The sequence below is a fragment of the Pimephales promelas genome, chromosome 8, assembly GCF_988280905.1.
Source record: "Pimephales promelas chromosome 8, fPimPro1.hap1.1, whole genome shotgun sequence".
Taxonomy (NCBI): domain Eukaryota; kingdom Metazoa; phylum Chordata; class Actinopteri; order Cypriniformes; family Leuciscidae; genus Pimephales; species Pimephales promelas.
In genome coordinates this window covers 36,520,220-36,533,209 of record NC_142776.1, presented here as the reverse complement: position 1 = coordinate 36,533,209, position 12,990 = coordinate 36,520,220, and the positions used below count along the sequence as shown (strand labels likewise).

Genomic DNA, 12,990 nt, shown 5'->3' with positions numbered 1-12,990 from the left:
AATGGTGGCTGTCATAAAAACTTGCCAGATTTATTCAAATATGCATTAAATATTGAAGAACATTAAGATTATAATGCATATGTAATATGGTGTATATATTTAGCAAAATGTTCCTCTCTGGAGTTATTTTTTCGAGTTTATGTGGGTTTTCTGAGGTAAATATGACGATGACATTGATTACAAGCTGTTTAACTGACGTCTTTCCACGGATGAAACGCTGATTGAGCGAATCAATGTGACATGATACAGATTTCGATAAGTTGTACTCTATCTTTTAACACGCTTTCAGATGCTCATTCATGTTTATTTCGCGCTGTGACTGGTATTATTAACCCGGAAGAGAGATCAGCGCTGCTGCTTCTCTTGAGCCAGAGCGATCTCACGCCACAGCATCAAAACTCTATTTATGTTGTTGAATTTCTAAAGAAAATAGACGTAATTTGAAAATTGAGACTTTGTTTCTTATCAATAGTAACAAACGACAAAGATTATTGCGATTTATTTTTTATTTTTTTGCATGCGCGCAGCCGCGATACAATGATCCATTCATTCAAATGAAACAGGATGACTAATCGATTCTTGAGATTTAAGAATTGATATCGGTTCGTAAAAATGAGAATCGATTAATATCGACATTTATTACCCAGCCCTATTAATTACGATTATCACATTTTACATTGAATGGTGTTTTGAATAGGGCTGTCACTTTTGTGAAAAAAATCCTGTTCGATTTTTGAGACACAATTGTTTATTGATTTGATTGTAAAACCGATTGGTCCTCTCGAAAGCATTCGTAAGATGCATCCCAGGAATGCGAAGTAATGCATCTCTGCATGTTTGTAGAAGTTGCATGGTGTCCGTCAAACACGTTGGTGCATTTTAAATGCAGATATTTCTTTAAACTCAAAGCTGTTGATATGTAAAACATCTTTAACCAGTTTTGTTTTGTATAATGAATGCTTTTTATTTACGTTCAAAGCATGACGTGAAATGACGCCTAACGCGACTTATGATTTGGCTGGACTGGAGGATCATCGTTGTCTGTAACTAGCGAGCGATAACTTGTTCTTGTGCTCGTCTGTGTTCATGTGTATGGTTCATCATTGCCGTCACATGTCTTAGTGCCTGGCTTGCGTTTTGTGCACGTGTTTGTGTTACTAACCCGCTGTCTGTGGCGTGCTGTGTGTTATATCCCAGCTCTCCACACAGACACGGCGGCCGGGCTGCTGATCCGAAGCATTCACTTGCTCACACAGAGACTCAACTCCCAGTGGAGACTCGACATGAGCATCTCACTGGCCGCCCTCGAGCTGCTGGCCGGCCTCGCCAAGGTACGCTGACAGATGCATCTCTACATTTATTAGCTGCTGTGTGTGTATACATGTGTGTTTATTTGTATTCATGTATTTCTCCAAATTATTTGTGTATGTGACCGGAAGATATTTGTAAATTAAGTTTGTGGTGTCTTGTAATCCCATGTGGGATGGGCCAAATGTTTGACATGACACAGAAATAAAAAATTTAACTTGAACTGAACTGAACTATACAGGTTAAACATGAAAAATTTGAATATCGTGCAAAAGTTATAATTTTGATTATAATGGCTTCTATAACTTATGAAAACCCCAAATTCAAAATCCCAGAAAATTTAAATATATTACACGAAATCAATAAAAAAAAGGATTTTAAATACAGAAATGTCTGCCCTGTGAAAAGTATAATCATGCATATATAGTTATATATACTAAATATATTAGTTTCACCTTTTAATTTGCATTTCTGAAGTACATGAACTTTTGCACGATGTTCTAATTTTGCGAGTTTCACCTGTATCTATTACTTTTGTGACATGTGTTTTTTTTCTGCACATAGGATTATTGTTTAAGTAGGAGATTGATTTTTGGGCTAAATAGGATTGCATATAATTTCGTAATTACAAATAATTAATAATATCTGATACAGTTAATTGCTATAGCCTAGGTCTATATATATATATATACAGTATATACAGTATATTTTCAGTATATATGAATTTTCAGCATCATTACTCCAGTTTTCAGTGTCACATGATCCTTCAGAAATCACTCTAATGTAATGATTTGATCCTCAAGAAACATTTCTGAGCTACTTCATATTTTTTTGGAAACCTCTGATACACTATCGTTTTAAAAAAATTATTAAATTAATACTTTTATTCAGCAAGAAGTATTAAATTGGTTAAAAGTGACATAAAATAAATGTATAATGTTATAAAACATTTCTACTTCATATAAATGCTGTTCTTTACAACTTTCTATTCAAAGATTCTGTTTTATTGATAATGATCAGAAATATTTCTTGAGGATCAAATCATCATATTAGAGTGATTTCTAAAGGATCATGTGACACTAAATTCAGCTTTGATCACAGTAATGATTGCAATATTTATTCACAATATTACTGTTTTTAGTGCATTTTTAATCAAATAGATCCAGTCTTGGTGAGCAGAAGAGATCGTAATTGTTTAACCGTTAATGTACAACACGAGTTAAATGTGTGTTTGTTTTGCGTCCAGGTGAAGGTGAGTGTGGACTCGTCTGATCGCAAGCGTGCGGTCAGCTCTGTGTGCAGTTATATCGTGTATCAGTGCAGTCGGCCCGCTCCGCTGCACTCCCGAGACCTGCACTCCATGATCGTCGCCGCCTTCCACTGCCTCTGTGTGTGGCTCACCGAACACCCCGAGATGCTCAACGAGAAGGTACGGCCAGTCGAACCTCAACTTCCACTGGTTAGAGGTCGTAAATGCTGAAACTTGAGCACCAGAAGCAAAAACAAAGCAGTCAAACGAGCCACTTCTCTATCGTAAACTTCCTGTTCGTGTTCAACCTAGATGGATGGATGGATGGATGGATTGATTGATTGATTGCTTTTTATTATGCTGTTTACAGAAGCGTTTAAAAGTTTGGGATCAGTAACCGAATCTTAAATAGAAAATAGATTATTATAAATATTAAATCTTATTATAAATATTAAATCTTTTGTAACATTATAAATGTCTTTATTGTCACTTTCGGTTCATTTTAAAGGGTCCTTGTTGAATAAAAGTATTAATTTGTTTAAAAAATTCTTACTGACACCAAACTTTTGAATGGTATCATACTTTTATATTGGCTCATATAAATAAAAAGAATACTGTATAATAATACAATAAAAATACTGAAAAGTATGGAAATCAGCAGTACCAAAAACCACAATTCCTTTTATAGAAAAAATTATAATTTTAATTCATTGTAGAGAAAATGCATAAATATCAAGATGTTAATTGAATTCATTGAGAGTTTTTTGGGGAGGGGGTTATGCCATGTGTGTTTTTAGCTGTAAGATTGAATATGTTTGTATACTCTTGTGTTGTGGTTAAGGATTGTCTGATCGAGGTGTTGGAAATTGTCGAGCTTGGCATCTCGGGCAGCAAGTCCAAAACCGGCGAACAAGAAGTGAAGTACAAAGGAGACAAAGAGCACAACCCGGCATCTATGAGGGTGAAAGATGCCGCCGAGGCCACGTTATCATGGTGAGCGTCTTCCAACACACACTTTGATTTCTCTCCTACGAAATGTACGCCTGTCTTGGGCTTCACTACATTAATCCAGATACATTTAAAAACGGCATTTTCACTTAAAAACGCTTTCCGTCCACCCTAGCGTTTCCCGATGTTTCAGTGCTGATGAGAAACTTTTGTAAAACGCATGAAAAAACACAAAATTCCCCTTTACTGCGCCTGCGTAAACCCTCACAGAAGCTCACTGAGATGAGACAGACGGGAAAATAAATTATAATCCTGCAAGAAGAATTGAATCACACATAACAAGCACAATACCGGATATTGATGCAATATGCGTCACATGACTAAACTTCTATCATTGTTTTTAAATACCTCAGTTTTGATAGTCCACACTACAACACAAAAACGGCATTTTCAAATTCATCCACTTTGGAGAGTTTTCAATGAATAAAAACGCAGTCTCGTATGTAAGGAAGGCCAAAACGGAGAGAAAAAGATGCGTTTTCAAGCGAAAGCGTATTAGTGTGGACTGTGGACACGGCCTTGATTTGTGTTGCTGTGTGTTCCAGTATAATGCAGGTGTTGGGGGCGTTCCCGTCTCCCAGTGGCCCCGCCTCTCCCTGCAGTCTCTTGAACGAGGACACACTGATCAAATATTCCCGACTCACCTCCACGTCTCACAGTAACTTCAGATACTTCGTCCTGGATAACTCTGTCATTATCGCCATGCTGGAGCAGCCCCTGGGAAACGAACAAAGTGAGAAACACCCTTTCATTTCAATTTATGTTTATTTCATTTCACATCATTTCAAAGCAGCTTTACAGAAGTCCATATTACAATTTAGAGTGGTATGGTATCAGAGGAAACTGTCTTCAGAAATGTACATAAATAAAATCACAGTTAGCTAAAACTGTATTCATTTAAACAATGTAATAATATACATTGTAAATATTACATTGTTTAAATTAATACAGTTATAATACAGCTCATTGAAGTAATGAACTTTATAAATGACATTTAGAAAATGTAGCATTGGTGCATGTTGATTCAGAGAACATATTTCCTGTTAATATGTGTGTGCATGTGTCGGCAGACCCCTGCCCATCAGTCACCATGTTAATCAGAGGCATGTCTGGTCGACACGCATGGACAATGCAGCTCTTCCATCAGCCTCGAGGCGCAAGAGCCAATCAGAAGGTAAGACGCAACATCAACCACCAATCAGGGCAGAGATGTGCTTTAAGTAGCCAAACTTTCACAAATTTTCTCTATAGGGAAATTGATTTTTAAAGATAACTTATAAACTTTTAAAGACTGCCCTGCTGTGAGTTCTGAGGTTGTTAATCAATGGTATTTGCTTCTGTTGAAGACATCATTATTTCAAATTATTTTTAAACTGATTGTTTAACAGGTAGTTTTTGTAAACGAGTCGGACTCGCGATGCTTTCAAAATACTTAAATGTGTATGTATGTGTATATGCATATTTTACAATAAACTTAAAATATTGTTTTTAAGTATATATACACATACAAACACATTTAAGTATTTTAAAAGCATTGGGAGTCCAACTTTATGGTTCTGTAATTAACAACGGGTCTTTTTATATAACAATGAGTAGTTTTATATTTCTAAAAAAAAAAAAATTTAGATTGTTCGCATTGCTTCATGGGATTGTAGTTCTTTTCCTCATAAAAGCCATTCATTCCCGAAGTCTTTTTGTCAGATTTACTTTTTTTTAGGGCTGTGCAAAGATTAATTGCGATTTAATAACATCCAAAATAAAAGTTTGTGTTTACATAATATATGTGTGTGTGCTGTGTATAATTATTTTGTATATATAAATACACACACATGGATGTATGTATATATTTAAGAATTATTTGCATGTAAATACTGTATATATATAAATACATATTTTATATATACATGCATGTGTGTGTATTTTACATATACAAATTAATTTTGCACAGCGCACACAAATATATTATCTAAACACAAACTTTTATTTTGGATGCCATTAAGCTTTGCACAGCCCTTCTTTTTTTTTTTTTTTTTTTCAATTAAGTTCCTGATGTTGCGCTAATGCTCTCTATTAAAATTTCCTTTGAGAGAATATGGCTCAGATTTTCTATTTGGGAACAATTTTGAGCAGTGTTATGCTTGCACAGCCTCATTGAGATGTCCATCTCTCTTACAGCAAGTGTTTGTTCCTGAAAGCCGACCCACACCCAAAAACGATGTAGGGATTCGGTTTAACGTCAAGCACAGACCGTTCCCAGAAGAAGTGGATAAGATCCCGTTTGTGAAAGCCGACCTGAGCATCCCGGATCTCCATGACATTGTGGATAAGGAGGTATAAAAGCCTCCGAACATACTGTTGTCTTTAGCATTACACTCTTTACAATAAATGTGGAAACCTCACAGCTAGGCATGCCACGTTATCAAACTTTATTGAATCACATTATTGAATTAAGTTACAAAACCATTCACTGCTGGGCTTCAGGGATATAACCAGTTTAGATGAAAGGATCTCAAGCTGACTAGCTGAAGATGTTCAGCTTACAAATTGTACACTTCCAAACACACACAGGCGAGTGACACATGTATGCAATTTACTGCCAAAACATCCCGACAGGGATAATAAACACTTATAATAGTCTTACCATAGTGAATCAGGGCAAGACAAAAAAAAAACATTTTGTAAGATGGATTTTATTGACTTAATTTTGAACTAAAAAAATTACATAGTATATCTATAAGTATGCGGTGTTGTGATAAACACAATAGTGAATACAAATATCTGAATGGCTGTTTGAAACATTTAAATATTGTTTGGCTTCCTTTCTTCTTCGTGACAAGCGGGTTTGGCGGCATAGAAAGAAACATTACAAAAATGCATACTTAAAATATAAATAATTGTAATATTTTGTGTTTATTAGAAAGTTGAACTCACAATAGTTTTATCAGAGTACATGTTATATTGCTCATCATTGTGTGTGTGTGCATGTGTGTGTGACATCACCTCTATCCATAGCCTATTTATTTATATATTCATGTGTTTTTGACTATTGTCGATGTTTGTATTGTCAGGTGAAACATAACAGGCTCTTTGTGATTATTTGGATGCTGTGTTTTAATCGGTATTGATCATTCCAAATAAAATAATCAAGTGTGTGTGTGTGTGTGTTTCAGTTGGAGCAGCAGCACGATAAGCTGCGAGCCGTGATGGGGAAGCAGATCGATTACGAGACCAAACTGGAGCACAACACGGAGGACTTGTGGAGGAATAAATCCTTCCCAGACCCACTGACAGACTGTAAACCACCAGCTCCTGCTCAAGAGTTTCAGACCGCCCGCCTCTTCCTCTCGCACTTCGGCTTTCTGTCACTAGAGGCGCTCAAGGTATGAGAATGCACAAGTTAGTGTAGTTAAAGGGATACTCCACCCAAAAATGAAAATTCTGTCATCATTTACTCACCCTCAAGTTGTTGCAAACCAGTATGAGTTTCTTTCTTCTGTCGAACACAAAGGAAGATATTTTGTAGAACGATTGGAACCAAACGGTTGTTTGGCACCATTGACTTCCATAGTAGGAAAAAAAATACAATGAAAGTCAATGGTACCAAAGTTCCAATCGTTCTTCAAAATATCTTTCTTTGATTTCATTTACCTTAAAATAATGTTTCCAAAATCATTTCAGTGGTTTACAGGGGTGAAAGGCACTTCTGGATTCGCTTTGCGCTCCTGTATCTGCTATAACCACGCTATGTAAGAATGCCAGATCGGGTCGAGTTTCTGTAGTTCTAATGAGACATAAGAAAACTACAAATTTGACTTGCTTTACATCATGCGTTACAATAGTCATTATTTAATTTTTCTTCGTTTCTGATGTTGCAATACATCATTCTTTCATGAAATCATGCAACATACTCTACCTTGTCTGTGGACATTGTTCATTCCAAATCTGTGGTAGGATAAATTATTTACGACAGCGGTAATGGACAATTCCACTTCCAACCTGTAGGGCGACCGCAGAGGAAAAGTTACTTCGTGTTGCTTTAAAGCTCCAGTGTGTAACTTTTTGGGGGGTTAAAAATCATCCAAAATAAATTAAAAGTATATATATATTTTTAGGGCTGTCAAACGATTAATCGCATCCTAAAATTAATGTTTGTGTTTACATAATATATGTGGGCGCACTGTGTATAATTATTTTGTGTGTGTGTGTGTATATATATATATATATATATATATATATATATATATATATATATATACACACACACACACATGCATGTATATTTAAGAAAAAAAATATTATTTATATATATAAATTATATATAAATCTATATACAGTATATACATGAAAATATTTCTTAAATATATACAAGCGTGTGTGTATTTATATATATGAAATAATTATACACAGTGCACCCACATATTATGTAAACACAAACTTTTATTTTGGATGCGATTAATCGTTTGACAGCCCTTATATTTTTACCTTCTCTAGCTACTCTTAAATTAGAAAACAGTTATTTTACACATTAACAATTGTCTAATCTTCAAGTAGCTGGACTGCTCTAAATCGTGTGTGTGTGTGTGTGTGTCGCAGGAGCCTGGAAACAGTCGACTGCCTCCTCACCTCATCGCTCTCGACTCATCTGTGTCAGGCTTTTTCGATGACATCGGATACCTGGACCTGTTACCGTCCCGACCGTGTGACACCGTGTTTATCTTCTACATGAAAGCTGGACAGAAGAGCAGTCAAGAGGTGAAACCTTACACGTGCCCTGCTGCGAAACTGTGTGCATTCATCAGTTTTGTTGTACAGCTAATAGAATATTAAAGGAGTCATCGGAAGTTGTTATAATTAGGGTCTTCATGTAAAGTTTGTAACATACTTTAGTTAAAATTGCTCAATGGTTGTGTAAAACAACACCCTTTTAACTTCTCAAAAACAGCTCTGTTCACAGCGACCCATTTCGGTGCATGTCTCTTTAAATGATAATGAGCTGCTCACCCTACACACACACACACACTCTCTCTTCTGTGGGGTGTGTCGACACAAGACATGTAAAGTGCTGCCTTGGCGGACAGTATCCAAATGGCTAAGGGCAGAAATATGCTAATACAGGACAGTCTGTCAGCGGTCGTGGGCGGAGCATGAGCATTATGACATCATATTGCTCAAATAAATCCAAACGGCTTGATTATTGAGGGTTTAGGCTTTTTAAAGATAAAAGAAGGAGTGAATGTATTTTCTTCATTGTATAGTGGTTGTGTCCACACATTGCAAAGACACATTTTTATGCAAACATCGTATAAAAGTGAATTTTACATCCGATGACCCCTTTAATGAGCTGGTGTGTGTAGATCTTGAGGAACGTGGAGTCATCGGCAAACGTGCAGCCACACTTTCTGGAGCTGCTGCTGTCTCTGGGATGGCCGGTGGAGGTCGGGCAACATCCAGGGTGGACAGGCAGTGTGTTTACCAGCTGGACCATCAACACATCCAACGGTGCTGAAACTCCAGGTACACACACACACACAGCATCTTCTCATGATCAGAGTATGGCTATGTCCAAATCCGATTATTTGTGTATCAGATTGGAATCTGATCTAATATTACTTGCATCCACACTGTGTATCGCAGCAGTTCAGATTCGATTTGTGTGTCCATGCAGCTCTTTCGTTTTCTGGAATATCTGCAATGTTTACTATGGCAATGACATTGCGTTAGGAATACGCCAACAACCGCAACATGGAGGGGTTTGCAATAAAGATGTCTTAAAAATATATAATATTTACAAAACATGTCTCCGTTATATTGTAATTTTCTGCTCGTCTGCCACTTTGCAACAACACAGCATTGTTTTGACCGACTTTCAGCATGTTTCCTATAACAGAGTCTGGCTTTACGTTTTACGTGGAGTGAGAAAGTCACATAAACCCCGCGAGATCAGTCAAGACTGAAACCCATCTCCAGAAATGCGATTTGAATAGGATTTCAAACCTGATTTGTAAAAAGCTGTTCACATTAGCTAATTCTGATCTGATTTCAATCGGTTATGCACAAAAATCGGATTTGGACTGGCATTCTGAATCTGAACGTAGCCTATAATGTAATAATAATGCAAGTATTTAAAATACATATTCCAAATATAATAATATATTCCATTTATTACATTCCAATAATAAATCTGTTTAGACAGGCTTTTATGTGATCTGATGTTTGTTGGTGTACTGGTTTTATAGTTTAATGTCTTTGCTTTATGGATTTTGTAAGGTGTCCTTGAATGCCATGAAAAAGGCATTTTTATAAATAAAAATGTATAATATGAAGATAAAACACTGAATGCCTTGGGTGTAGCTGGGGATGTGGTTTCATGTGTTTGTGTTTATGCAGATGATGCAGTGACTCTGGGCGACACTGGCGGTGGCGTGTTTAACGGAGAGAAGCGTGTGCTTTACTACGCGGACGCTCTGACAGAAATCGCGTTTGTCGTGCCGTCTCTCAGCGACTCATCTGGTAAATCCATTTCTACTCTACGCTGCTGCTGTGTTTTAGGTTTCATTATGTTTGCAGCTAAATAGTGTCAAATGAATCTAAATTAATTCTACAGGTGAAACTCGAAAAATTAGTATATGGTGCAAAAGTTCATTTATTTCAGTAATTCAACTTAAAAGGTGAAACTAATATATTATATAGACTCATTACATGCAAAGTGAGATATTTCAAGTCTTTATTTGTTATTATTTTCGATGATTATGTCTTATAGCTTATGAAAACCACAAATTCAAAATTAAGATTATTGTGAAAAGGTTTTCATAAACTGTAAGCCTCATTTGCATTTAAATTAGGGCTGTGCAAAAGTTAATTGCGATTAATCGCATCCAAAATAAAAGTCTGTGTTTACATAGTATATTTGTGTGTGCTGTATATAATTATTTTGTATATATAAATACACACACATGCATGTATATGTTTAAGAAAATGTGTTATTCCTATATAAAATATTTATATTTATATAATATAGATTATGTATTTATATATATACAGAATTTAAGCGCAAATAATTCTTAAATATATACATGCATGCATAGGTATTTATATATACAAAATGATTATATACAGCACACTCAAATATATTATGTAAAACAGACTTTTATTTTGGATGCGATTAATCGCAATTAACTTTTGCACAGCCCTAATTTAAATACATTTTCCCACACAGTATTTTGTATTTTTATGCCCATGTCTTCACGTGCATTTGAGGCAAAAAGTGCTGTTACGGCATATTGATTTCTCCATTAGTGCAACACGTTTAATGAATTAATGGTGATTTATTTATAGGGGTGTCACAATATATCGTAATACAAAAATATATATTGTGTATAGTTCACCCAAAATGAAAATTACAGTGCGTGGGAAAAATTCAAGTTTAGAGAGTTTTGAATATAATGCATTGAGGGAATATTTGTGGGTCCTGATAATGCCAAATGTCTAATGTTACCAGTAAAAAATGGCCTACGTTATTTTAAATGTATCTAATCAGTGACCGCACAAGCATATTCATCTAAAATAATTTCATTTTTCAGCTTCAGAATCATGAATATTGTTATTCTGGTGTGTCTATTATTCTGTGTTTTTGGTTTCAGCACCAAGTCCAAGACTATTCATTTACACACACACACTGTAACACCAAATTTTAGCATTTTAATGAACAGTAAATTTTTTGTTAACCTTTTACCATGTGTCTTGGAGTATCGCAATAATACAGTATCGTTATGTGTCTTGAATCTTGACACGAGAGTATCGTTAAACCCCTATTTATTTAACATGAAAAATGTTGCTTTCTCTCCTAACGCAGCGGAGTCGTCCGAGCACAGCTTCCCGACGGCAGACTCGGACTCGCAGATGGAGCTGCTACCCAGTTTACTGAAACAGCCCAACCTCACGCTGGAGCTCTTCCCGAACCACTCCGACAACATGGGACCCACGCAACGGGTAACTTCTCGCCTCATTCTCAGACCTGAGCTTCTCTAATGAGGCCGGTATATCAGTCTGTCAGGAGTTAGCAAGCCATGAAGCACACGAGACAGGGTAGCGAACTTCATCCATCTTGTTTTCTCACACACACTCACTACGTCATACGACTCAAAAAAGTGTGCTCCTGGAGAAGAACTGTCACTCAAAACTTCTAAATCAATTCAATTTGCATTTATTTGTAAAGTGCTTTTCATAATACATATCGCTTCTAAACGGCTTTACAACGCAAATTGAAATTATTAGGCCTAAGCCACCAGGGGCCTAATTTAGGAAAAAAATAAGGAAAAGGAAGAACATGCAAAAGATAAAGGCATGAATGCAGATATCATTAATCTTCTTATAATAATATGCATATAATAAAATAGGCTAATTTATCACTTATGCTATGTTGCTTGCTATGCTCAGGGTGTCCGCGGGGTATTAAAAAGTTATAAATCAAAATTGTCAAATTTAAGGTCATTAAAAGTGTTAAATGAAGTCTGAGAGGTATTATTTTTTTAAAAATTAGGTATTATTTTTTTTCAGACTATCAGGTGTACTATTTTGTGTTTGCGTTAGTCCGTATAAATATGGGCTTTAGCTTATCTGGGCACAATCAAAGATCTTTCATCTCTGTCTATGTTTAATGTTGACGTCATATTCAATGGCTGGACGATATGACGACGATATATAGAGGCTATATAACCCTGATATAAGTGATCACCCGGATTTAGACCTACCTATATTGTATTTATATGAAGCGTTCACAGGCAAATTTGCTTTAGCCTATGTAGATCTATATACTGCTTTTATTTCCCTTTTATTGAAATCAGGCAAACATAAATGTCAGGTGACACGATTGCTGGCTGCATGTCAGTATCCATGGATCACTGGATCTTTAGTAAGTTGTTTGGTGTCCAACTATATTGAGTCCAACATTTAGTTTAAATTGATCAAATTGTTAGTTTTAGTCGCATTTTCGTTTAATAGTTTCCCCTATTAAATCCAGTCACGCAGCAGATCTTTTTCCACTCAGTCAGGTTGAGGGGGGTAGTGCCGGCGGGAAAGTGATGTCAATGCATTCCCTCTATTGTTTGTGTAAAAAAACATCAATGTCAACTGGATGGGAGCTAATGCACTTCGGTCGCAAATGCAATCCACTAAACATAAAAATGGAATGCGTGCTCTAAATCTATTCGTTTTTATATGTTATAAATGTCAAAATCTGTGTAATAGAAAGGTCGCTGGTTAACACTTGCAATTCAGTGTCGTGATGGTTTTAAAAAAAATTCTGAAGGTAGTAAAAAAGTAGTAAATTTAACTTAAGGATTACTGTATATACCCTGTATGCTGTTACACATAGGGCAACTGCCATATGTATTTTTTAGCGACCTCTAATGGTGATATTTCAGATT

At 35.9% G+C, this 12,990-nt stretch overlaps 1 protein-coding gene across 5 annotated transcripts in view; it reads left to right on the top strand.

Annotated features, from left to right (window-relative positions):
• The window catches only part of ralgapb (Ral GTPase activating protein non-catalytic subunit beta), a 40,837-nt gene that overhangs the window by 21,697 nt on the left and 6,150 nt on the right, over window positions 1–12,990 (top strand). For 3 of the 5 annotated variants that reach the window (XM_089134487.1, XM_089134491.1, XM_089134489.1), the window contains 11 exons: window positions 1,198–1,331; window positions 2,555–2,737; window positions 3,399–3,550; window positions 4,111–4,298; window positions 4,636–4,739; window positions 5,741–5,896; window positions 6,736–6,945; window positions 8,159–8,317; window positions 8,920–9,079; window positions 9,953–10,075; window positions 11,418–11,554. In XM_089134487.1, the coding sequence (XP_088990613.1) occupies window positions 1,198–1,331; window positions 2,555–2,737; window positions 3,399–3,550; window positions 4,111–4,298; window positions 4,636–4,739; window positions 5,741–5,896; window positions 6,736–6,945; window positions 8,159–8,317; window positions 8,920–9,079; window positions 9,953–10,075; window positions 11,418–11,554 (1,706 nt within the window). The remainder of the gene's footprint in view (window positions 1–1,197; window positions 1,332–2,554; window positions 2,738–3,398; window positions 3,551–4,110; window positions 4,299–4,635; window positions 4,740–5,740; window positions 5,897–6,735; window positions 6,946–8,158; window positions 8,318–8,919; window positions 9,080–9,952; window positions 10,076–11,417; window positions 11,555–12,990) is intronic. The other 2 variants (XM_089134490.1, XM_089134492.1) reach the window with 1 other exon arrangement.